This window comes from Passer montanus, unplaced genomic scaffold, assembly GCF_014805655.1.
Source record: "Passer montanus isolate IOZ18808 unplaced genomic scaffold, ASM1480565v1 scaffold59, whole genome shotgun sequence".
Classification (NCBI taxonomy): Eukaryota; Metazoa; Chordata; class Aves; order Passeriformes; family Passeridae; genus Passer; species Passer montanus.
This window is the reverse complement of record NW_024370926.1, coordinates 3504430-3531604: the sequence shown is the minus strand read 5'-3', so window position 1 is coordinate 3531604 and position 27175 is coordinate 3504430. Positions and strand designations below refer to the sequence as shown.

The following is a 27175-nucleotide window of genomic DNA, read 5'->3' as shown; positions in this document are numbered from 1 at the left end:
TTGTGCTATAGCCCTCCAAAATTTGATTTGTTTCATGCAAAAAAGGAGTCAGCCCTGAGATCTTGGCAATGAAAATCCCATTACTGTGAGCTTGATTTTTCATTCAGCTGTCTCCAATGTAACAAAATCAAAGAGAGGTTGGGAATACTCTGGTCTAAGTCATCTGTGAAGAAACACCCCTCAGATAAAAAGCTCCTTTTTCCTTCTTGCTCCCAACAGATCTGTTCTTAATTGCCTGTCCTAAACACTGACTTAAGTTTGGCAATCATCTCTATTTCTAGAAAAATCCAAACTTCACCTTCAAGTGTGATGGATAAGCTAAAACCATGCCCAGAAAAGCTGTCTGCACAAACCCCAGCTTATCTGATATGCAGGAAATTGGATTTTTGCCCCTTTTTGGGGGGCTTCTGGTGGGTTTGGGGTTTGAGTGTGCTTTAGTTTCTTTACCAATAACCGGGGTCTTTGCCATCAGCCTCAGTAACATGGGATGGAGCTTGGTTTTTGGAAAAGTGACGTAGTGCATTGGACACCAGTTAGATTTGTGTTGTGGTAGACATTTCTGAAGAAGTCCAACTGATGTGTGCTTTCTCTACTCACATTTTATCTCCCCCTTTTTCCTTATTACACTCACACCATTGTATAATTTAATTTTTCCACAATTCCCTCTATTTGTGCAGAGTATTTGTTCTTTTGTTGGCATCCCTTTCCTTTTCCTCACTTGGTGGTTTTTTATGTACAGGAAAAGTCTGTCTCTTCTCTTTTATTTGTGAGTATTCCCTGTGGTTGTCTTTAATTAATTTCAGATTTTTTTTCCCTTTTCTGTCTGAATGAGCATTTTGTTCATTTACCGTGGCACCAAGTTCCAAAATACAACAAGAGAGGTTGGTAACATTTATGAAAAGACAAATGGAGAGTCCCAGGATGAAAATGCAAGTCTGAGGTGACCAATGGGTTCAATACCAAGGTGGTGCCCAACCTTCTCCTCTTGAGGTACATTTAATGTTTGTGTTCTTCACATAAAGGTCTGGCTTTCCTGGGGTCCTGTCTGTGGCACAGGCCAGTCAGGGAGACCGAGAGTGGACTGCAGAAATCAGGGGAGCATTTTGCACTACTTCCCCAGGCTGTTTTCCCACCTTCTGAAAGTTTTCCTTGGAGGGGTTCTTCCTCACCTTATCAGTACTGATACAGAGGTGGCTTGGTCATCCAGTTCCTAATTGTAGGAAGAGGTGAGTAAAGAGGGAGTTTCCTGTGGACATGGGTGACTATCTGGGCAGCTCCATCCCACAGAGGCCAATTTGGGACACATGGAAACTCTTGCAAACTATTCACGGAGCTCTGCTGTCTCACTTCCCTGAGGTGTGTGATACATGTCCTGCCTGGGTTTTGGGCACCCTCTTGGAAGCACCAGGGAAGCTGATCACTGGAGATCTTTGATAGTGTTTACAGTAAATAAAAAATTCTACTGGACAGGATACCACTACAACCAACTGTATCTTATATTAAAATTCCACTATGTTCCACTATTTGGCTAAATTTGATTTTTGATTTGTCTGTCACATTGTTCCTTATTGAAGTCCCACTCTTTTTTCTTTTCCTTTTTCACTGGTACAGTCCTGTTGGGTAAGTGTATCATAAAACAAAAAGGAAATAAAATTGGCTATATGAAAAATCAAGAACATCTGATGCCTAGAAAGAATAAGAACTTGGGTATGTCAAGCTGCAGACATCTGGGCTTTTATTTAAACTGTTTTCAGCTTTGTCACTGAATCATCTTTTGAAAACCAAATATATTTTAAAACCCCCCTTATTGGCTGTCTGATACTATCCAGGTGTGTATTTGAATTTTTCCTTCTTCCTGGCATATTGTCCACATGAAAAAACCTTGAATTAATTTAAGAACAATTCAGAAGATGTTACCAGTGCATTAAAGAAAGAAGAGAAAAAAGAGGAGGCATAGAAGTAGGCTGCTTTTAACCTCCCATCCTTCAAGAGTTGTGCCTGGGGAATTACCTCCTGCCTCTGGAACAGAATTTCCTTGGTTTGAAGTCAGAGCAGACCCCGGGATTTATTGCTGGAGACACCCGCAGCTGCTAGAGCATGCAGGGCTCTGAGAGCTCAGGGGTTAATCTGAGCCGTGTGTCCCAGCCCCGCGGAGGTAAAGCCAGGCACTGAGACCTTTTGCTCCGAGAGGCTCTGGCACTGCCGGGAGGTTCATTTTGTCTGCAAAACCAAGCATGTAATTTCCCTTCTCCCTTGCTGTCCCGTCTCTCTGTCTGTCCAGTCCTGAGGCTCAGCGGCAGCAGAGTTTCCCTGGAGACAGCCAGGACATCTGAGCTGACCTTCAGCAGGGTGGTGAGAGATGGGCTTTCATTGCAGGACCTGGGCTAGGAAGCCCCCAAATTGGCTTTTTTCCTGCCAGACAGAAGGGGAAGGCTGGGGAAACCCCGAGACGCCTCCGTGCTTGGAAGCAGGAAAGTGAAGAAATGACATAAATTTAAAAAAAAATAAATTAAAAAAGTCATGCTTGGCATCCAAATTACATGCATTTAAAGCTTCCAGCTTACCACAGTGTTATGGCAGATTTACACAGAGATTAAAAATGATCCCTCACGAGTGAACACCAGCTCGTGTGAGCTGTGTAAATCCAAGAGCATCCGTACAGCCGCCAGACTTGGCATCCAAAACATCTCTGAGTCCACAGAGCCAGCAGAAAGGACATTTCTACCTTTTATTTTAAAAAAGAAACAGAGCTACTGAAGCCTCTGGAGTGTGGATTCAGCTGTCAGTCTTATTTACTACTTTCAGCTGTTATCTGCTGCCACTGAAACTGAGCGTGAATAACTTACCAGCCTGCACTGATAACTTTGCTTTCTGTTTCAGCTCCAGACAGAAATCCCATCAAAGCTTTCATCCCCATCCACGCGTTGAAAGATGACACAGGAGTTAAAGAAGTGAGGCTGAAATTCCTTAGGCTCTCCTAAAGATTTTTCCAAGAATTTTAAAAAGCCTCTTAAAAACGGCGGCAGAGATCGAACGCCGTTAAGGGAGGGGAAAAGAAAAAAAAAAAAAAAAAAAGGAAGAAAAAAACTTTGGCAGGCAAACAGTGTCTTACATCAATCTAGCAGTCAGCATCTATGTAGATGTTCTTTCCTCCTTTTGTGCAACACCCCTTCCCTCCTACAGACCACCCAAAGCCCTATAAATAATCCAAGGACTGTATTTTTCCTCCAGATTTCTCTTCAGACCTCAAAGGGAAAATATCAGGCAAAGGAAGGGAGAGAGGGAGAAAGGAAAGTGAGGAGGGGAGAGAGAGAGAGAAATAGTAAAGATGGCTAGTGAATTCAGAAAGAAAATGTTCTGGAGGGCAGTGGTGGCTGAGTTCCTGGCCATGAGCCTTTTCATTTTTATCAGCATTGGCTCGGCTCTGGGCTTCAACTTCCCCGTGGTGGCCAACAAAACATCAACGAGGTCTCAGGACAACGTGAAGGTTTCTCTGGCTTTTGGGTTATCCATTGCTACCATGGCACAGAGCGTGGGCCACATCAGTGGGGCACACCTGAACCCAGCTGTCACCCTGGGGCTGCTGCTCAGCTGCCAGATCAGCATCTTCAAGGCGCTCATGTACATCCTCGCCCAGTGCCTGGGGGCAGTGGTGGCCACAGCCATTCTCTCAGGAGTCACCTCCTCTCTCCCAGGAAACTCCCTGGGGCTTAATGCTGTAAGTAGAAACTTTGAATTCCTCCTTATTTTCTTTTTTCTTTTTAATATAAATGTAGCAGCTGTAATTTACTAAAAATGTAGGGGTTCTTTCTGTTGGTGCTGGTGACCTCGGAGAGCTCGACTGTTTATTGTAGGAGAGAATCCTGACTGATAACCAGGATGTCATAGGGATGGTCCTTCCTCCCCACCCTCATTTTGGAGCTTTAGGACATTCTGGTAGTGATCAGTTTTGCTTATGCTCAGTTTTGTACTTCCAAGTTGCTGAAAGGTGACTTTTGATGCCAATTTAATGCTGAAATTACTGGCAGTTTTATGATCTTTAGTGGTTCTGGGGGTCTCTAAGGTGACATGTTGATTAATGTGCATACATCAGTGTTGTTTTGGCTTCTGTGAGTGTGGTTAATTTTCATTACTTAACTAATGGTTTGTGTATTCTGGTGATGGCTGCAGTGAAAACCCATGGGAGCAGAGAGGTGTGCATCCCCAAATGTGTGAGCAGTACCTGTTGCATTAGGCAGAGTGCTCAGATCCTGCCTGGCAGAATCCCAGCTGCCCTTTCTGTGCATTTCTGAGCAAAATTGGACAAATCCTGAATTCTCATGTGTAAACTGGAGGAAAATGTGAGGCAGCTGCAGGTAACTGGGGTGCAGGTTAAAGCTCTCTCCTGGCCAGATGCTCACATCATGCTGCCTAAAAACTGCCTGGCCACAACTCCTCCTCCTCAAAATGTCATTTTGCTGTTTTTGTTGCAGAATAATGGGAGAGAAAAAAGGATAAATACACTTCTAAACTTGAAATCATCCCACTGTCAGGCAGTGCTACAGCTACTGCAGGACACACAGTGCTAAAAATGGAAATTCCTTCTGGTCACTTACTTGACCTGATCTCTTAAGAACAAGTATTTCTCTTATTTTCCTTGGCCCCTTTCTTTCAGGATATTCCTGACTGCAGTTTGTAAATTGAGCTAATTTGAAGTCTTCTGCCCATTTGTAGTCACAAGGGTATTTGGGGCATAAAACTCGAAATGCAACATCTCTTCTGAAATAACTTAGGCAAAACAGCAATACGGTTTTGCATACTGTAATTTGACATTACAGTTAATTCAGAACATGAGTCAAGTTTTCAAAAGAGAATAAAATCAGATATTAAGGTGATTCCTGGGCAGCTCAGTATCATTCACCCTCGTGTTACTCTGTGAGTTGGCTGCTCACCTCCCTCTCTCCTGGTGCCTGCAGCTATTCCATCCTGCCAGTGATTTGGAAATTTTGATGGGTTAACTCAAAACATTCTGGGGAAGAAGAGCAAATAATTTTATTTGCTCCAGAAGGCTCTGGCTGCAAGTGTGATATGTGATCTTTTCCTCTGAAACCACTGACAGGGGGAACAGCTCAACCACATGGGACAGGGTGTCTGCCCAAGTGGTTTCCTCGAGAGGTCCAATTGCCATTAAACACGGGAGGTCTGGTTTTGGTAGCACTTAAGCTTGGTTTTTCCCTTTTGCTTCCATAAAATCCTGATGACTGGTTCCTTCCTCTGACCAAAGCTCTAAACCTGGCCATTTGTGAAGGGGGGTGAAGCTCTCCTTGTCCATCAGTCAGTAACTCCTCAAGCTACAAAAGCAAAACCAGGCAAGGTTAAGTCTCCATCATACAAATTTTACAAATCAATCAGCAATTTCTGTGCAGTGGAATAACAGAGACTATAGTTTCTAAATGCTCTGATCTCACTGTTTGTAATTGGAAAATATTCAGAATTTTGTTTCTTTTTTCTCTCATGTCCACCTACAAATGTTCTGGCTGGAGGAGCAGTGGGGAGACCCCCCTGGGGATAGTGAGGGCAGCAGCTGTTCTGCCTTGTGAGAGAGAACTAGAGAGGAGAGGAAAGGAAAGGAAAGGAAAGCAAATCCATTCATTTCCCAGTGACAAGCCCGGACTGCCTGGGGAGAGGAGGGCTGAGGGGGAGCAGGGTCTGAGCCCAAGGCAGGGGGAGCAGCAGCAGAGGGGCTGTGCTCGTGCAGAGCTGATCTCAACGGGGCACATCCTGAATCCGCAGCACCGAGGTGCCTCCTCCAGCAAAGAGCTAGCAAAGATAAACCACAGACTTGCTTTTATTATGTTTTTTAACCTGAGGATAAGAAGGGGAGGCTCAGAGCTGGCATCCCTGCCAGCTGCTCTCTCTCCTGGCCCTTCTTCTGGATAACGAGGTGTGGATTCCCTGCTCAGAAAAAAAAAAATGAAAGAAAGAGAGTGCTCCTTGTTTGATAAGGTTGGGAAGAGGGTCTGGATGTTTGTGGCTTTGTCCTCTGTTCTGACCCTGCTGTGTTCTTGGAGAGGTGTTTTTTACAGGAAAAATGTGGTGGGGGCGCTGTGTAATGGAGTGAGTAGCCATCCAGTGTTCCCAGTGCATACTGGGTGGGGCTGCATGCCTGAACTTGGATTTCTCCTGCCTGGTTGCAGGTCGTGCACTGAGGGACCAGCTGAGAACCCATTAATACACTGTGCTCTAATACACAGAGAATAAGGGACAAAGAGAGGCACTTCAACCTCTAGATCTGTTGAGTTGCTTCCAGAGACACCCAGATGCTCTTTGCCATGCTGAGGCTCCAGGCTCAGGAACCTCTGCAAAGAATCCAAAATCAAGTGGGATAAATCCATGTCTTTCTCATTGCACAAAAGGAAAAAAGGAAACACAATCAAATGAAGCACAAAACCCAGCCATGGACAGTGCAAGGCTGAGGAAGAAGGGAGGATGAAAATGCAGGATGTTCCTTTAACATGTTCAGTATTAAGGTCTGGTTTACACTAAGACAAGCAAACCAGTCACACATTAGGATTCTCATCCAAACTTTGCTTAAGTCAACAGCCATATTTTTAGTTACTTTGGCTGGTCCCAAGTAAGACATTTTGGAAAACACTCAGAGGTGTATTTAGATTACTGAATCCTTTTAAGACACTTAACTTCCAATATATTTTACTAGTGGAGTGGGTTCCAAAGTAAAAACTTTGAGAATTGGAGAAGCTGGAAGAGAATTATTCAGTGTGTTTGCTCTTCTAAAAATTTAAATATTTTTCCTTACATCATCTTGTATTTTTTTTTTTTTAAGTTGGATTACTACATGTTACAAATTTCCATTAGGTAAAGCTGTAAGAATAGAAAATACCAGATCCAAAATGCACTCATCTGCCAGCAGAGCTGGCTATTGTCTGGTGAGGACAGATCTGGAGTTTGGATAATGGAACAAACTACTCAGCACAGGCAGTTAATGAACAACAAAGAGCTCAAGCAGGAAAGACGGGAGAGAAGAGACTTCTGTGCTGTAAAGTAACACAATATTTGCTGTTAAACAATGTTCATCTGGAGAACTTTTAGCAAACTTTTAAAAACATGGTCATAAAATTTCTTCAGCTCGGGTTATTTTATATATTTGTATTTATTTTTCTATCCATCTATCTATCTATGGAGTTGCATATATAATAACCTGAGCTAAATATATAGGTATATATAAATAATTAGAATTTTGTGACAAATGCAGACACTCCTTCACAATTTTCACCATTTCATAGTTTTCTGTATTTTGGCATAATGATGAGAATGCCAGGAAATGTGTCCCCAAACTCTCAGAGCTATAATTTGGAGAGACTGTTTGAAAACTCTTCCTTAGAGTTTATGATGGAAGATATTATTTTAAAAGTTATAAGTGGATCAAAAATTGTAGGCAAGAAAAACAGACCTGAAGGTAGATAAAGGGAAAAGAAAAACAACCAAGAATAACAAATAAGAGGGCTTGGGTTTAGAAAACACTCAGTGGACTGATAAATGTTGTTTGTGTAACTAAGGAGCTCTCTGGAAAAGCCAGAGGAGATCTGTGGTCAGTGGATTTAGAGGTCATTTTAAGACAGGTGAATATTCATATGGATGCTATTCCTGGAGCACGGAGAGTCACTTGCTGCTGGAACACCCTTTGAATTTCTGCTGTGACTGGCTGTGTCTCTGCTGCTCCCTGGGGCTGCTCAAGTCGGGATCAGCTGTGGCACCATGTCCTTTGGGGATAAACACCCTGTGTCTAGCTCTAGATTTATCAAGGGCAGGGAAAAAGGAGGCCTTTGCTGGCTTTGATTCCTCATACCAGGCCAGCATCTGCTGCTTTGACCTTCCAGTCTCACCAAAGGCACACCACAGAACCACAGGATCATGGAATAGTTTGGGTTGGAAGGGACCTTAAAGATCCAACCCCCTGCCATGGGCAGGGACACCTTCCACCATCCCAGGCTGCTCCAAACCCCATCCAACCTGCCTTGGACACTGCCAGGGATGGGACTGAGTCCTCTTTCCATAACTACTGCCACTTAGCTGGATTGTGATCCAGCAGCATCAGAGCAACTTGGAACCTCAATCCTGGAGATTTTTAGGTTTTCTTTCCTTTACTGTCTACATGCTCCAGTCTTATTCTGCTACTTGGGGAAGATGAACAATCTTTATCTCCAGGAGAGTGGAGCATAGGATGTGATAAGATATGCTGATCCCTATCATCTACAGATGATCTTATCTCTAGAGCATCCATGCTGGTGAATTTTCTCCCAACAAATTCCCAATTTGCATTTCCAGAGCAAACATATTTTTTGCACCAGCACTGGGAATTCCCTTTCTGTAGTTGAGACCTGCCATACCTTTTACTGGTGTTTGTGGGTCAGCACTGAAGTGTTTATCCTGACATCCCTTCCCCATTGGATGCTTCCCATCCTTTAGAAACTTGTCTTGGAGGGGATTCCCCATGGGAATCACCACACTCCCCACATTTTGTCCGCACCAGTGGCCTTCTCACCATGGGGAGCAGGACTTGCCTGGTTGCCCTGGATGACTCAGTGTTTGCCTTGTGATTTCCCTGTCTCCTCGTGCCCGCGCCCTACGAGCCCGTTCTCCAACCTCCAATTAAACAAAGCCGGCTCGAGTTGGAAGAACATCCAAAATAAACTGAGAGCTTGACAGTGTGAGGGGACAATTGAGTAAGTGATGCTGCTTTTCCTCTGAGTCACTGTGGAAAATTGCAGCTCCAGAGGTGCTGCTGGATGGACGAGACATGCAGCTGAGATCCTGACCTTTAGTGCTTATTGAAAAATTCTTGGATGCCTTTTTTTTTTCAATGCAGATAATATTTTGTGCCTTTCTCAAGTCTAGGACAGTGAGGAGCTTCATTTTCCCTGTCTCTGCCCTCTGCCCTGCCTATTTTTAATCCAGGTTAGGCTTCTCCTGCCAATCCTGGCTCCGCTGGGACATCTGCATGCTTGAGGACTCAAACATTCACAAGGGGCCAAAAGCTGCTGCCTTTTTAAAACGAGCAAAATTGTTCCGGTACATGACATTGATCTGGGATTTTTATTTCTTAACAAAGGCTGTCACAACAATAGCTCATTGTTCACTGTCAGTTTTTGCAGCAGAGGGCTTTTAAGGCTTGCCAGCATTGTACTGAGAGGCCCCAGGCAGGGCAGGTGGGACACAGGAAAGGCACCTGCTCAAAGCTGGCCACGGTCTCGGCCTCTTTTTAATGAGTTCACACAGTGACAGCAGAAACATCTGGGCTGAGATGTAAACCTGATGGTTATCACCCATCCCCCAGAGAATCTGGGGTTATGGCTCTAATCCTTATCTCAGATCTCAGAGCTTTTTATCTGATTTCCATTTCCATGAAGATTTGCTTAGAGCCTCTCCAGTAATAGAGCCATATCCCGGGATTTTGGCAGGGAGCACGGAGGGTTGCAGCAGCATGGCCTTTTCTGGGACAAGGAGAGGCCCTTGGTGCTCACCCTCCTGCAGCCCTGTCCTTTTGTGCCAGAACAGAGCAGTTCAAAGTGGGTTTTGTGCCACTGGATCCAAGGATGAACGTTTGGAAAATGCTCTGCAGGACACAAAGGTTCTCTTCATTTATTTCTACTTAGAAATGGTAGAAATTCCTGAAAAGGGTGCACAGGGTGTTTAAAACAATGAATTGCCATAGACCTAAAACATTATTAATTTGGTAGATAAGTTAATATTGTAATACAAATGGAGTGGGATTTTCAGAGAATGATTTTTTTCTGTGTTAGATCAACTGTCAAATAAATAAGTAGAATTTATTTTGCCACCAGCCTTCCTGAGTGGTCAACAAACCATTAAAATTGGTTTCCTTTCCACAGAGTTCTCTGATTACACCAAATATATTTGGGTGTTCTGTGTATATTTGTGTGTTATGTGTTTGCACACCCCCAAACACACTCACACACCAGAGACAAATGGGCAGAAAGTTCTTCAGATGAGATAAATGCAAATTTCAATTTTTAATTTAAATTAATTGGAAAGTTAAAAAAAATCTAATAATAAGTGTGGGTTCTGAACCAAAATCTGACATGGCAAGGACCACAGCCTGAGAAAAAATGGAAATGTCCACAGCAAGAGAATTAATATTATGGATTACATCTGGTTAAACTGGTGGAATGGTAAGGAAAAAAAAAAAATCTAGGTTTTTGTATCAGGGCTCATGGGTTCTAGTGGTTAATGTAAATCTTTAGGGAGCTGAGAATAACATTTCTTTAATCAGAGCACCTAAAAACTATCACTATCTATATAGATATTTTTAAGTGAAGCATTTTTAAAATGATGATACCAAACCACATCACAAGTAGTAAAGGAAGAAAAGATAGCCCCTGAAAAATTTCCTGTTTATCTCCAGAGGAAATTGCCTGTTTTCTTTAGGGCAGTAGGACATTTTTGCTTATTTGTCCATTCTCCAGCTGAATGGAGAGAATTCAATAACAGAGGGGTTTTTACCTGGTACCACAATTGCCTCCTGGAGGTTTTTCTGGCCTGGCTGGGAACATTCTGAGCCCTGAGTATTTATTAATGTGTAATTGGTGGGAAAATGCTGATCTTCCTGGCATCCAGAGCTGTAGCTGGTGTTTGACTGCTGCAGCTCCATTGAACTGAAGAGATCTGAGGCTGAGGCACAACATCAACCTGTTAAATCAAATATACAGAGCCTGACAGGCATCCTGGAGGAAATTATACACAGCAGGAGGGTGAAAATGTGGGCTGAGAGCTCTGCAAGGCACAACTCCTAGACTAGAAAGGAGAAAAGAAATCCTCTGTGTGCTTCCCTGGACGAGTCCTGTGCAGTCCCTCTCTAGGAACTGCTGGGAGGTGTCACAGAAAACTCAACTTTTCCAGGCTCTCGATGCTAATTCTGTGCCAAGTGGAGTCAATGAAGGCTTTCAGAGCAGAAATGTGGCACGTTTCCTCACACATTTACACACACAACTCCTCCTGAGGGCACTGATGACTGTGCTTGGAATAGGTAAGGTCAGGTTTGGCCCCTTTTCCTTCCTTCGTTGGGACTTCTTGCTTGATGAACAAGGTGGAGAAATGGAGGAGCTGAAATTGTCCCCCCAATTCCTGAAATGCATTGCACAGGCTCAGAGATGGTTTTTAACTCCATGGAAATGCCAAGTCTTCAATGCTTATTTATGACTCATAAATTTTGAGAACTTCACAGATTTGCTGGAGTTTGTCTAGAAATATAAAATGAATATTACTTATGTGAAAATGCCAACAACCATACTGTGAGGTTTGTACAAATCCAGGTGTTATTCCAGTAACAATATAGAAAGGATGTTCTTATTTGGCTCAAAATTCAGATATGCCCAAAATTCCCCACTGAAATACTATCTCCTTCTGGCTGGTAACAGAGGAGATAATAAACAGCTCTGTGGTATAAATGAGTGTTTCAACTATTACAGAAAATTAACTATTTGCTTGGGTTTGGCTGGGTAAAGAAAAAAAAACCAAAAACCCAAAACCTCACAATTCCCCATCCTCTGAATAGAAGTTGTTTATTTCTCAGCAGCAACATTGAACCAAAAAAAAAAAGAAAAAAGTTTCTCCCAAGCAACTTTCCCAGAGGCACATTAAAAACTAAAAGTGTAAATAAAAAAAAAATTATCTTTATCTAACCAGCTGTGCTAAAAACAAGCCCTGTAGAGGAACATTTACTGCCTGTCTTGGTCTGACATACAAATTTTATGTGCTCTGGTTTAATATAATATAATAATCATTCTCCCCTCTTTCTCTCCATGGCACTAAAACACCAAGCCCTGGATAATTTCTCCTCAGCCTGCAGAGGGTGGGAGGAGGGAGCTTAGCCTCATTCCTGGAGGGTGTCTGCTGCCTAAGGAACGGAAAATATGATTTCTGCTTTGGGAATTGAATGAGTCCCCTTTAGAGCTCTTAAGGCTGTATTTATAGGAAGGATAATCTAGCAGAGGACAATATGTTTTGTCCCCAGGTTCTGCTGAATGCTTCCATTGTTGATGTAGGATACAATCCAAAGCTAATTTATAAGCAGCTTCTGAGTTCTCCTGTCGAATAATTTTAAGTGAAACTCTTTAGATATTTGCCTGTCTCTCCTTACTAAAGAAATGAGACTTTTGTACTCCCTGAATTGCTAATACTCAATTAATGGGTATAGAAACATCCATTTCAGAGTGATACTGTTAAATAGCAAGGGTAGAAGTGAATAGCTGTAGTGAAACAGCCAGGGATGAATCTCTGAATCAATTCTGACTATCACTCAAGGTTTATAGCTATGGAAATGTGGGAGAGACTTCCAGGAGAATAAAGGTATGTTATCAATATGGAAATCATCAAGTTCTTTTCATGACAGAGTTGGAACTGAAAGAGTGAGAAAAGTCAAACAAAATGACAGGCAAGACAGTGGGATGTGGTTTGGAGGGAAGTAGGGAGACGAATTTCTGAGATTACATTTGTATAACATCCCTTTAAAGAACTTTGCCAGCCAAACACTTAAATGATAGCTAGTTGGCATAAAAAAGAATGATTAATATTTCAAAAGAGTGGGAGATGAAGAGAGAATGAACCATCTAAACTATTGTGAAGAGTTTTCCTTATTCAGTAAAAGAAGGAAAGTCAAAGAAGGGAAATTTTAAGCTATAAGAAGAAAATGCTGTAAGACGACAAGAATTTATTTAAATAAAATGTTAATTTTAAGAAAAATGTCTGCCAAAGCAGAGAAAAGGTAATAATTTATGTAGGATGGTGAGGATATGCAAGGAAGAGAAGTCCCAGCCATTAAAAATGCTGTGGCTTAAATTTTCTCCCTCAAAACCACACCAGCAGACTGGACTTGCTCTGGTATTTTGTAAGAATTGGGAAAGCTGACATTCCCCCTGCTAAAAAATAGACTTTTGCAATACCAGAGGCCTCTTTTTAAAATTTTTTTCTGAAGCAATGAGAAACTAATCCCTGTTATATGAAAGGAAGCTGGGCCCTGGAAGCTCCAATCCAGGGCTAAGGGTTTGTTGGATGAGATGGAGCTCAGCCCCACGTGATGGAACCACCTTGCATAACAAAGTGTCTTATCCATATAACGGGAAACAGGTTTGAACTTGATATACTTTCACTGGTAATGAGAAAAATACGAAGCCACTAGAGAAGTACACTGTGGGGTTTACCTTGGGCCAGTTTAATTTCCTGTCCCCATTTCTCTTCCGAAGGCGGACAACTCATAAATATCCTGTCCTAAAAAAAAAAAAATTTAAAAAAAAATCAAAAGGAAAGAAAACACACCATTAATTCGCCCAAATGGTTGCTGTGGGAGTCACTCAGCTAAACATGGCAGTTAAGGGCACTTCTGGGAAACAAATTCTGTAGTTCCCATCTCCTGTGTGATGTTACGGAGAGCTGGAAGCGATGTGGCCACTGCCCATTTCCTAAGACCTAAAGCAGGTGCTCCTCTCAGCTAATTGCCCTCATGTTTATGTCTAGATAACATTTTTTGGGGTTTTACACTCCTCATTTGAATGTCTCTTGAGCCACTGTGCCTTCAGTCCTTCCTTAGTTTCCAATCAGTTGCATCTCAGGAGTTTTCAAGATGTGACTTCTGTACATTTACTGAATTCTGGTAGATTTTTATTCCATCACCTTGTTCAGATTTGCAGTGAATTGAGAGGAAAAAATATTAATCATGGGTTTGTTGAAGCTGGAAATGGAATTCAGCTCACAGGAGGATGCACCTCCCTTGGGGTGTCTACATGTTCTGCTTCTTGTCTGGGAGCTGTGAGGTCGAGGGGCAATTACTCACTGCAAGATGATGCAGCCAAGATTGATTCAGCTGATCAGATAAATGCGTCCACAGATAACTCTCCCATCTTGCCAGTGATTCAGCCCATTTCTTATGTGTGTTTCTGGTGCTTCTTCTGTCAAAACACTGACATTAGAAATGAAGTTTAGTGGAATTATTCATGAGAACAAAAAAGGAAAAGAAGTCTATGTAGACTCTCTTGGAGATGAATATGGACAAGCCCATGCTTGTGTGTTTCATTTAACCCCTTAGAGCATGTTTGGTTCCTTAAAGCTCTGACTCTATTCCTCAGGTCTGAAGCCTGAAAAGCTCAGGGACTTGCCATGCTGTTCTCTGCCTTCTGACAATTTTTCTGTTACCTTAATGAGGGTTATTGGACTGCAGAGAGAAGATGTCAAAGATTTCCCAGCAGATGCCTCAAGGACAGATGCAGTGACAGCCCACATACCCTATGACCATTGCTAAGAGGTACCAGTGCAGGGAAAAAGGCTTTGCAGTGTGGGTACAGGTCACTGGAAAGGGTTCTCTTCACTCCAACAATGCACTAGAAGTGGCTGTGTCTCATTTCAGAGCATTATTTTGTCTATTTAGGAACCAGAGATATTGGACACCTTCTATTTTGGATAGTCTAAGCAACAGAATGGCAGATGTTAAAAACAGCTGTTGATTTTCAGTCAGGTCTCTAATGTGTGGAACTGCTTCCTACTAAATTCAGATTAAGCTTTAGACAACACTGAAGCTTCTGGAGTCTGATATTCTACAAAATCTTCCACAAAAAGTTCAAACTTTCCTTAAAAACCTGAATAATATAAAAAAATACAAGCAAAGAATGACAAACCCATGTTTGTGTCTCCTTGGTTCTGTCAACAGCTTAAACCAGCAGATTCAAAAGGTGCAAAATGTTATCTGGGTTAGCCTTGCAAGTCCTCTGCGAATGAGGATGATATAAATATAAATATAAATGATATAAATATACATAATATAAATATAAATATATAGAAATAGAAATAATAGAAATATGCACTTGTACATGTACATTTTAACCTGACAGAAAGGAATGTACCTTCCTATTTTCCCTTTATAAATCTTTCCTGGGGTGTGCTTGGGATGGTGCTGTTCCATGTGTACCATGGAGGGCCCAGGAGGCTGCTGCAGTGATAATTTATCTCTGATAAGGAGGCAAATAAATATTCTGTTATTCTACACTTACACACTGCAGATCCACAGGCCCCAGCAGAGCAGGACATCCAAGGTTTGCCTGGGTTTGTCCCATTTTGGAGCACAGCCCAGAGTCCTTGCTCTCACAGTAGAATCTTAATGTTTCTGGCAGGCTGTGTAAAATTACATGGCTGGAGGAAAGCAAAAGGTTTCCTATGATATTTCCAGGTTTTCTTTGATCCCACACAGCCCATCAATAAGTGTTGATTAGCAGGGAGAATGACCTCATGTCACGTCAGCTGTAGGATGTGTTTTTCCTGGAGGGAAAGGAAGAATATGATTTCCACCTCTCAAAGATAAGGATTATGACAGGTTTTTAAAGAATAATTTTGCTCTTATTTTCTTTTATAGAAGCCCTTCAAGAGAAGAGAAAGCCCAATGGTTGGGCAGTGTTTAATCTTTTAAAATGTCAAGGCTTTGTCAAATGCTAACATTGATGTGTCAGACCTCAGCTCTGGGTTCTCTGGGGTTGCATTATGATAGAAAAGAATTTGGTTTCTTATCTCCTTTTGGGCATGTGCACATCAGTCACTTACTTCCTAAGACACCTGGCTTTTAGGTTTGGCCATTTGGCCTTCCAAATGTGAGATTAGATTTTCCAGAGGGTTTATAGTCCAGGTTCTTAAATTGGTTTTGATACAAGGAAACGCACTGGAAACCTAAATTGTTGAGAGACAAGAATCCCACTGTCTCTAGAGTGAAAAAAAAGTGTTTATTTTTAAAATTTACAAAAGCAATAGAATATTAATTCAGAAATATCAAGGATGAATTTCTAGATCTTGCCATTTGCAGTGCATCTTGTATGGATGCCTTTATGTCAGACTCATACTTCTCACGTGTAAGTCCTAATACTCATGAAGGTTTCATTAATGGATTTCAGTTTCTACTCTGTGGATGCTGAAGGAACCAAAATACCCATCCTTTCAACCAAAATTCCCTTCTATTTGTGGATAAACTACTTCCAACTCAGAGGATATCACCCCTGCATGTTAAAGAGCAAGCTATAAGAATACATTATTAGTGTTTCAGAATAGCAGGATTTAAAAATCAGATTTATGCTAAGTAAAGACTCAAATTACTTTTTTCCATTACTTAGGAATTTGATACTAAACTTTGGTACAGAGAAGAAACAAGAAATGTGAATAGCACCTGTGGAAAGTGAAGCACAGTTCAGTTAACCATCTTTAAGTTTTAAGGTTTTTCAAATATTAGCTTTGGGGAAATTAGGGCATATACCACAAAATCAGATTAATAGCAGGATTTCCCGTGCTTTCATTGTTCTGGACAGGTCACAATAACATGTAATTATGTTTTTTGCCATGAATGACCCAGCAGTTTTTAATGCAGGGGCTCTGACAGATGTGATAACCCACTGATAGCACAAATTAATATAAGTTTTGCAGAGTTTGCTTCCTACTCTGGGTCACATTCTCAGTTCTCTGGCCTGTGGCCAAGCTCATGTTTCATCCCATCCATGCAAGTGAATTATTTCTGCTTAACATCAAGTTATTCAGCTGAGTAACAGACTTGCCTTGACTTAATGGAGACACCACTGAATACAGCAATTAAAAGCAGAACTCAAAACTTGTTATAACATAAAATAGTTTACCTCCATGTTTTTTTGTAAGGTACAAGTTTTTAGCAGTATTATATGACAGCATTTCCTGAAATATGACAGCATTTCTACTCTGTAATGTCCATTTATGTGAGTCCCCGGGGTTTCAATATGTTCTACAGCACTTACAAGAAACTGTGGTGATTTCATGACTAATAATACCATTGGAATATTTATCCCTGACAGTTTCAGTTTTTCTAGGTAGTCTACTTCAATAGGAAACTCTCATACTTCAGTAGGAAGCACTCCCATCAGCCCCTTGGGATTCCTTAACTGGGGATTTTTTAAATGTATCCCAAAGAAGTGAAATGAGCTTCATTTTGAGTCTAAGGCACTAAAGTGTGGTTCAGATGTGAGTTAGGTGTCTAAACTCTTTGTAGGAACATGAGATCTATTAGAAAATAAAATATAGAGCTTTCAAATGATCTCCTTTGTTTCATCAGGTGAATGGATCTCATCTCCATTGACTACACCATTATCTGTGCAATGAGACATACATTGACTAACTATTAGTATCTGGAGATGTTTTACGTACTTTTGGTCTTCTGTCACATCTACCAGTCCCCCATGAACTCTGTGGAAATCTCGGGGTATTTCCTGTGGCATTAGAAGCATATTTTCAAGCAATTAATTCACAGTATAGGTCGAACATTAATATCTTAATGTGGAAGTCCCTGAAGAAATTAGTGCCTGTCCTAAAGCACCAGAGTTCACTTCTGTAAAGCAAACTCTGCTGGAGGTGTCTCTCTGGCTGATTTGTTTCTCACATGTAGATCAATTCCACTCTCACTGTGCCCAGTGGCTGAGTGTTCACTTTGACTGGAAGCAGCAACCACTCAAAAAAGAGAGCTGCTTATGCCTAGGTTTGAGTACAGCACGGAGTGTTTCAAAACTACCTTTTTTTTTTCTTCCTGTTTTTTCCCCCTGTTAATCAAAAGGAACCCCAGGAGACAAATGGATGTTCAGGTTCATATTGAGGAATTAGACACCTCAGAACTTTGTTACACTGCTTGAAGCCGTGCAGGAATATGAAATAACCTTTTCCTTCTTGCCTCCATGCAGCTTTCAGAGGGAATCAATGCAGGCCAAGGGCTGGGAATTGAAATCATCGCCACCTTCCAGCTGGTGCTGTGTGTCCTGGCCACCACAGACCGGAGAAGGAACGACGTCTCGGGATCGGCACCTTTGGCCATTGGGCTCTCCGTTGCCTTGGGCCATCTTCTTGCTGTAAGTTTTAGTCCTCAGAGGTTATATCTGCTATGTCCCACCTTGGGGTGGGCCAGTGAGATGATGGGGAAGCTTCATCTGTGCCTCACCTGTGGTTCTCTTTCCACCTCCTAGATTGATTACACTGGCTGTGGAATTAACCCAGCCAGATCTTTCGGCTCAGCGCTCATCGCCAACAACTTTGAAAATCACTGGGTAAGTTGAGTAAATTTGTTTAACTCTCAAGAGGCTCTGAAAACACATAACCTACGAGATCAGAAACATTTCAACACCTATCATTAGGACCAAGTCGGAGAGTTGGTATTTTCATTTCATCTATCAAAGAATATTCTCCTTTAAATCCTGACTACCTTCAGGCAAAAAAAGTCCTCAGGCTCATTCAGTCTCTGTACTTAAAGTAATACAGTAGATTTTGTCTGGTTATTCCCCTTTATATTTATTTATTTCAAACATTTTAGTTGTTTAAGCCTTATTACACAGAATCTTGTATTGTGTATTTATTGTTTAAATTAAATTTGTAAAGTGCTACTGCTTAATCTGGTAAAATCTAATTTAGGAAGATTCTTAAGCAGGTTTATAAACTGGAATGGATCATCTAATATTTAAGAGCTAATAAAATGTTCAGCATCTTAAAGCTGAGTGTCTGCTTATGTGTTTTCAAGGATAAGTGCTGTGGAAACACTGTAAATTTTAGATTATTCCTTGTGTTTAAATGTGGTTAAAATGAGGTGCTTCACAAAAAGTTACTTATTTCACCAAAGCTCAATAAAGAAGGCTGATATAAAGTTGTAATGAACTTGTGTTCTGGAATATATAAATAGGGCTTGTTCCAACTCTCCTACTTACGATTTTGGCAGCCAGTTGCATAGGCAGAGGTGGAAATTTAGTGGTAATACAATGGGGTTGTGAAAATTTTGGATATGGATTCCAAATTCATCTAAAGAGTAAAACAAAAAGGAGGACACTGGGAAAATTTTGGCAGTGTCTACCACTTGAATGCTATTGTTAGGACACTATAGGGATGTAACTAAGTGAGGAGCTGATATTTTCAGAATTTAATAGGAATATTATTATCCTTTGTAGAGACAGAAGAAGATAGATGTAATAATTTGTGTTAAACTACTGATATTGCTGAATAAAAGAGTTTCCAGACTCGGTAGTGCTTTGGCAAAGTCTTCAATAACTTGTGTTATTTCTAACAAAATCAACTTGTCTACTAAAATCCTATTACTACCTGTCCTTCTAAATTTTAATTTCTTAAGTGGTTAGGCCAGTTCAGTCACAGCAATATCACCAGCTAAGCACCATCTAGGGGTAAATTAAGCCCCTAATTAAGTCCTTGTTAACTATTACTTTCAAATTCACCTATCACTGGAATTTAATAGGAGAATAGAAACTAATGCCCTGTCATTTTAGAAATTATGCTCCCCTGCCAACTCTATCTGGAGTAGCAGAGATGTTTTAGCAGTAGGCAACTGATTTTAAATATCACAATTTGACATCATAGTCACAGTTATTCACCTCTGGGTCTACCACCAACTCATGGCGACAAATTCCTGGTTTTATGCCACATGGTTAAGTAAATATTCAGGTCGACAGGCTGCAAATTTCACTGTGAAAATCCTCAGAGGAGCTTCAAATGCAATGGCTTGGATTTGTATTCCAGATTTTCTGGGTTGGCCCAATCATTGGAGGAGCAAGTGCTGCCCTGATTTATGACTTCATCCTGGCTCCCAGAACCAGCGACCTCACCGACCGCATGAAGGTGTGGACCAGTGGCCAAGTAGAAGAGTATGACCTGGAAGGGGATGACATGAACTCCCGGGTTGAAATGAAGCCAAAATAAAGAAGGGCATGGAGAGAGGCTAAAAAAAAGCAAAAAAAAAAAAAAAAAAAAAAAAAAAAAGCAAAAAAAAAAAAAGCCCAAACCACCAAACCGAAGATTTTATCAGTGTTATAGACTCTTTGTAAACCAGCAAGCAGTACTTTTTTTTTTTTAATTCAATACAGTTTTCCTTTTTTTTTTTTTTTATATCTGGGGTTTTTCAATTACAGAGTCTTTAGGTTGAGAAGTCATGACCTAAACAAAATTGGGTGAAGTTTATTTAGGTCACCTTTGCATGACCTAAATAAATTGGGCTGAAGTTTAACCCTTCCCTTGGTACCACCCAATTCTGAGGTGTATTTAGCATGGGGGGTTCTCCTACCAGAGAACTCAGTAATAAATAGTTCCAATGACCAGTTTGTTTCCTGAAAGAATAGATATTGAGGACAGAGAATCATCTGTCCAATAACAGAGACCAATAACAGAGGCCTTACACTTGAAAAAACAGTATTTATACAAAAATGCAAGGCTGGCATCTAATACCAGCAATGAATGGGGAAAAAAACCCAATTTCAAATCAGTACCCAAAAGCCTCTTTTGTAAGGAAAGGTTACTAAAGATTATTTCCTATGTAAAATTACCCATAATTTTCTAAATTATTGATCATATTTGAGAAAGAGGGCCAGGAAAGTTAGGCAGGGTAAGAATTTCCAGAGTCACAGGATCTTTCAGACTTTCTAGTGTTTCATTCTCCCTGAACCTGCATCCAGCTGCTTGTGAGGAGAGAATATATGTGACAAAAAAAAAAAAATGTAGATATATTAACTCCTGGGAAGTAATAACTAGAATTCAAATTGAAGAGTAGCAACAATGGCAACAAGAGCGATGTGGTGTCAATGTGTAAACAGGATCTGATGGTTCCTGTGACTACTCTGAATTTGTTCACCTTGTGAAATTTATCATGTGATTTAAAGCAAAACAAGGAGAAAAGAATTCCCCTTTCTCTCTGACCCTATTCCAACAGCCAGCGCTGTGACATTCAGGGACCACAAACAGATGAACACACGGTATATTTTCTAATGAGGGACAAATACATACCTGTAAGTCCATTTTGGGGGTGGTTGCTTTGTTTTTATATATATATATATATATAAATGTTTATATATATGTTTTATACAGAAAGCCTAGTGTACTGTTTTGTAAGAAAATAAGAGCATAAAGACAAGTGGAAAGAATTGCAGCAGTGCTTAGCAAAATAAACGACACTGGAAATGAGAAAGAAAATTAACTCTAAATGATGTGGAAGACTATTTTCTGTTTAAATTTGTGTGTGTGTGTGCTACTTATGATTTCCTGAGTAACCCAAAGCATTAGCTGATCTTACCTACTAACTATAGAACATAGTTAAAGCAGGCATGTGCTGATACACTTGTTCTGCAGTAAATAATTTTCCATAAGAAATGAGGCCCAGAGGAACTGATGGAAAATCAGTACACTCCATCATTCAGCAAAACCCCCCAGAGGTAATGGGATGGATTCTCCTCTCTGAGAGACAGTGTGGGATTGGGAGGTGAGGTAGGATTGGCATAGGAATCTGTATGGGTTGGATCATTTAATCAACTTGAGCAGTTGAACAATAAAAAAAGAATAAAAATGAAAATACCAGCAAAATAAACCCGAATATATTTTATCTTTCTTGTCTGCATTTGGTGTGCTATCCCATGTATTGCCTATGTACATAGAGCATGATTGGATTTTGGGGTGGTTTAAAAATAAAAAAAAATCAGTTGTGCTAACATACAAACTGTTCATGATTCTTCATTTTTAATATGTCATGTAATGCAATTTAATTTTCTTCACCATTTTTCAAGTGCCCACCTGTAAGACTGCCAATTTCTACTTTTCCACTCTTCACTTGGTGCTTCCCTTTAGGGAAAGGAATGTTCTTTGTTTTTATGGCAGGCAAAGCAGACCCTCAACTGGAAGTGAACCCTTCCAAATCATACTCAGAAACGAAGCAGAGAACCAGCATCTTGTACCCACTTTCTAGAATAACTTTCCAATTTTATCTGCTGTTTTCCCAGTACCTCCATTGACTCCAAATTAACCCTTTTTTACCTTACAGAATGTCTGAGCCAGAGAGAGAGAGCCGGAACAGTTGCAGAACTCACTCACAGTGAATAGTTTATTTTGACAAATTTCAGGTAACTTAAGAGTTAATGGTGCAAAAAAATGTGAAATTCACAATTTGTTCCTTCGCATACACCTTGCAAAGAACTTGGCTTATTTTTATTATGCTTCAAAGTCCAAAGGCCGAAGACAAAAACCACTCTCTTTCCATTTGGTTTGTGATAGAACTGCACCATATTAGCTGCTCTAGCTTATGTTCATTAAAATAATAAATAGGATAGATTGAAGACGTACAATAATTACACTAGAAAAATACACTAGTGAAAAAAGAAACAAAAAAACCAAACCACCAAACCCACATCAAAGTAAATGAAGTGTGATTTGTTGGTGTATTTCATAGAATCACAGAATCATTGAAAGTTTTGTGTTGGAAAGGACTTAAAAAACCATCTAATTCTGATCCACTACTGTGGGCAGGGACTATTTCCACTAGACCTTGTATTCATAGTGACAATGTTTAAACAATTTACAATAAAGCTCTTAAGAAAAAAAAGTATTTAAGGTGAATTCCAGGCTTAAACCCCTCCATTCTTCTAAAATAAAGAGAAGCTTAATGGTGTATTTTAAAGTGCTTTTGTAGCACTTAGACCCCGAACTGAGAGCAGGGATTTAGGCCATGGCTGCTAATGGTGCTCCCACTCCTGGCACAAATGGTTTTGCTTTGTGCTAGACAAGCACCCTTCAAAGTTATCACCAGCTCATTAAAATAGTTGAAACATACCCAGCAAAGGAATTAAAGGCATGAAGCAGCAAGTATCGAAACTGCTAACAAGTGTCAAGTGGGCAAATGTGATTGCCCAGAAACTCAACAGAATGTCCCTGACAAAGCCAGCCTGGGACATGGCTGTTCAACCAGCTCCTGTGATGTCTGCACTGAGAGCTCCTGATCCATGGACTATAGGGGTTCTCTGAGCCCTGGAGATTCCCTGGGCACAAACCTCTGTTTGTCACATATTCTAACAGGAAAAGGCCATAGAATCCTAGTGATGCCTCAGGGTTCAGCTTTTATATTTTCAGATTCTGTGCTGCTTTAGTGTGTGGGTCTGCTCTGTCCAGCCTCTGCCTTCTCAAGGCATCAGTTTCTGGCAACTGCAGTAGGACAGAAGGCATCTGGAAACGCCCTGGACCAGAGCCAGAGGAATGGTTTGGATTGGAAAGGAGCTTAAATGTCATCCAGTTCCAAACCCTAGGAACACCTAGGGACACCTTGCACTCCCCCAGGTTGCTCCAAGCCCCATCCAGATTGGCCTTGGACACTTCCAGATATGGGGCAGCCACAGCTTCTCAGGGCCACCTGTGCCAGGGCCTCCCTACCCTCTGAGTGAAGATGATAAAGGCTGGATGCTTCCCAGGATTATCCAGGAACCCTCTACCATGGTCTCAGTCCCACAGCATCCCAAACACCCACACTCTCTGTAAAGGAAAAAGCTCAAGGAAACATTCCCAAATCCAGGATCGTGAGTGTCAATGCCTGTATGGGACATCCTAAATATCCCAAATTTTCCCTGGGCAAAGCTGAGCAAAGCAAAGATGATCCAATTTGCTTTTCCTGAGTGCAGGTTACCATCCCAGGAGTGTGCAGCTGTTCCCATTCTGTGGTTTGCACAGGTGACAAAGCATCCTCTTCTTATTCCAACACAAGACAATTTACAAAAATCCTGAGGAAGGTGCTTTGGATTCATTCCTGAGAAACCCCTGTTGCTCCACTGACTCTATGGACAATCTAGGGAGATTTGGGCCCTAACTTTACCCACCTGTCTTTAGAATGAAATGCATATTCCGCCTCCCCATTGTAACTGCTGTAAATTTAATTTTAGATTTCACCTTGCTTTACTCTACATAGACTTTTAACACGTGCAAGGAAAGAAAGGCAATTGAAACCTAACATAATGACAGCCAGCACTCCAGGAAGCTTCCATTGTCCTTCCATATCCACCAGCTGCACCAGTCACAATTCACAGCTTAATGTTTTTAAAAATTAAGATAACACAATAATACAAATATAGAGTTTCTCATCGTATTTCAATGTTTTTGCTGTTTTTACCCAGCTGAAGTTTGGATGAGCCAAGTATCACACAATAAATTATATTGGGAATATGGATGTTATGATTCAGTTAGAGCCTGGGCTTGTGTAAACATCTGTGTGCAAACATTTGTGTCAAGAATGGTTCTGGGTTTCATTCAAGCTTGATGCCCTTGACACAACCAAATTTTTTGTATATAAGTTGTCTGATATTACCTAAATTAGCCCAGAATTCTTCCTGGAGGCAAATGTATCATTTTATAACTTTCCAAAGCTGAATCGTGAAATAGAATCTCGGCTTAAATAGATTAATTGCTAATTAGGCATTAACCATCTATGGGATTGCTTTGCTTTAGGTTCTTGAAATTAATTTGCCAGGCAGGGCTATGAATGATGTTCCTGAGAAGGCTCAATCCCTGTTGAATTCAAGGTTCCCCTTTGCTATTGGAAAGTAAAACTTTCCAGGGATCTGGACCACTCCTGACCACTCCCAAGTAGCCATGGATGCCTGCCCGTGGCCATTCCTGTTCCTTACAGGCCTGCTGCCTGTAATTCTGTGATAAATTACTGTATAGTCCAGAATTTGGTAAGGGCAGAGCACAAAATAAACACAGGAACACAGAATGGATGGAGGGAAGTGACACACGAGGTGACTGGTTTGTGGATTTTAATAGCACTTAGAAGGATTAATTCTTGTTTCACCTTGGTTGAACTCTGTGCCCTACTGCCCTGTAGCCATTCCTGTTTGAATGAGAGGTTTTCACTTTTTTCAATAATTTTGTTATCAAGTTTATAGGTTTGGATAAAACCAGAACCCCACAAACTCAATACACTCCCCTGCTCATGATTTCCTGAACTTCCTGATCTGTCATGCCCTAAAGTTTGCCATGAGCTGCCCTCATTGTGCCTTTTCCTCTGTTTTGTTTCTATTCTTGTCTTAGAGCAGGAATTGAGAAGTTGGTGGAAAATGATCAGTGTAGTGATAATATTGGCCCATTTTTTATAGCACTTCTAGAAAATGTCTACCTCTTTCTCATCTTTTCCTTTCGACTTTATTTGCAAGGTCATGAGAAGGACCATTATCAATTACAGCTGATCCCTGCATTTAATCTCTTCTCCCTTCAGCTTGTGCTCAGTTCCCTGCTCTGAAGGGTGTATCCTTTCTCCTAGACAAAACCTTGGAGGGGCCATTTATTAATTTATTTTTCCTTTGCCATTGAAAGCAAACAGAACAATGTTTCCTGGAAGCATTAGAGCCAAACAGAAACTCTTGACTAAAAGTGGCTCTTAAGTGCAATTGCTGGAAACAGTCATATAGTTTTGGGTTTTTTTTCTCCCTGAAAAGTAAATGGAGCACTTGCAGGTACCAATGTGCCCAAAAGACAAATGTGACTGTAAAAACAGCAAGCTGCAGCACACACTTGATTTCCTTTGGGGATCTTCAACTTTTTCTTGTTTCACTATTTTACATCATTGCTTGATCAAGAAGAACTTGGCATGAAATAAAGGGGAGAGAGAGAAATGATGGGCCTGCCTGATGCTATATCCTATCAGTGCTGTGTGGGAAGAGTGTTACTGTGTTTTCTGTCTTGGAGCCAGATCTGATTTACTCAAAATTATTTAACATTGTTCAAGGAGTGAAAGAGGAACTAAATTATATTCCTATCTGGCTTAACAGTGGTTTGTGTTGTCATGACAATGTGAAATGTTTTTTTTTTGTGATACTAGGGAGAGGCAGTTCATGCTTTCATGTGGGCTGTAAGAGACCTGACCTCAGCTCTGTCTTGTCAAGGCTCAAGCCAGGCAAGGGAGTGAGGCTCAAACACCTATTCCAACCTGTGAAAAAAGACCTCTCATGTGCCAATTTTACACATATTCCTTGCTAATCCATGTCATTCAATTTCTGTTCACCTTCAAAGTGTGCCTCAATGAACCTTTCTTTATAAACATTATTGATAAAGGAGACCTGATCAAATAGACTGGTTTATTTGCCACAGGTGGGTATTTTGTCTCTAGAACTTTTCTTTTCCATTTATGTCATTGCTGAGGTTGCCAGATGTACATAATTTTTAATTAAACTTTGCCTAGAGAATGAACAGAAAATTATGTATGACTCTAAGTTCACATTTCCATTTCCATGGCTTGTAGGGAAAAGATTGTAAAAATAGGAGAGTTGTATTTCACTACTGAAAAAAAAATAAAAATCCAAGAAAACACCTCAAGAATACTCAAGAATTTTCATGATTTGCCATGTGCAGCTTGGATGAAGCCACCTTGGAATAGGAGGGTGTGCTGACTTTGCTAGACCCACCAAAGAGGGGTAGATTTTAGTTGTTTTATTAGAAGTCATATCATACTACTTGCTCTTGGCTCTAACAGACAAGAGCTTGATAATTTTGTTTACTAACATAAACATATGCTGAAATAATATATCTTGGTGACAATTTAGGAGGGTGTCACTCTCAGTTGTCACCTTTCTCTGCCCAGTATGTGCACAGAAATGAGCATTTCCAAAACTCAGCTCCAACAAGGTGGTCCTCCTGTTGTGTGCAGTCTGGGAGTGGCTATTTTTTGAGAACTTGGAGAAATTACTGATTTCTGTCTCCTGCTCAAGCTTTGGCAGGAGTGAAGCTGTGAATCTGCTCACAACTTGAACTTTTGGCTTTGAGGGGCTTTAAAGACAACCTGGTCCCTGAGCGAACGCTTTGGTGATTTGGGCACTTGAGATTCACATGTCTGAGTTGTGTTTCTGTCCTCACTCAAGTACTTTGGCTTGTCACATGAGGACTTCTCACATGGATTTTCAAGCACTTCATGCTTCTATTGCATCTGACCTTTTGTCAAAACATCCAGAGTGGTTAATTATTGTGCTGTGGTTTCCACTGCATGAACAATAACCTCTTTCTTTCCCTAAAGGATTGTTTGTCCAATTAACTGCTTTTGTCTGATATTGTTAAAAAGCCTTGACTTTGCCTCCTTGATACATAATAGCTCCTTCCTGAACCCATTCAAACTTTGAATTCATTGTTAAATTTTAATAATGGCCTCAGAAAAAATGTAGGGTTTCACCACTATGCATTTATTCCAAATATAAACCAGCATAAAAGATCTAAATTGTGCCCAGTCCTAGGACCTTTGCTTAGTAAAGTCTCTAGGATGTTTTGCATGAATAAAGAAAATGTAATAGACATGGAAGAGCTGCAAAGTCTGCAGATTTAATTAATTGGCAAG

At 40.8% G+C, this 27175-nt stretch overlaps 1 protein-coding gene across 1 annotated transcript; it reads left to right on the top strand.

Moving 5' to 3' along the window:
• Positions 1 to 3228: 3228 nt before the first annotated feature.
• Positions 3229 to 21531, top strand: AQP1 (aquaporin 1 (Colton blood group)). Its single transcript, XM_039726450.1, has 4 exons — positions 3229 to 3718; positions 17742 to 17906; positions 18021 to 18101; positions 19573 to 21531. The coding sequence occupies exons 1-4, from the start codon at positions 3329 to 3331 to the stop codon at positions 19750 to 19752; spliced, it is 816 nt and encodes a 271-aa protein (XP_039582384.1). The 5' UTR covers positions 3229 to 3328; the 3' UTR covers positions 19753 to 21531.
• The last annotated feature ends 5644 nt before the right edge of the window (positions 21532 to 27175 follow it).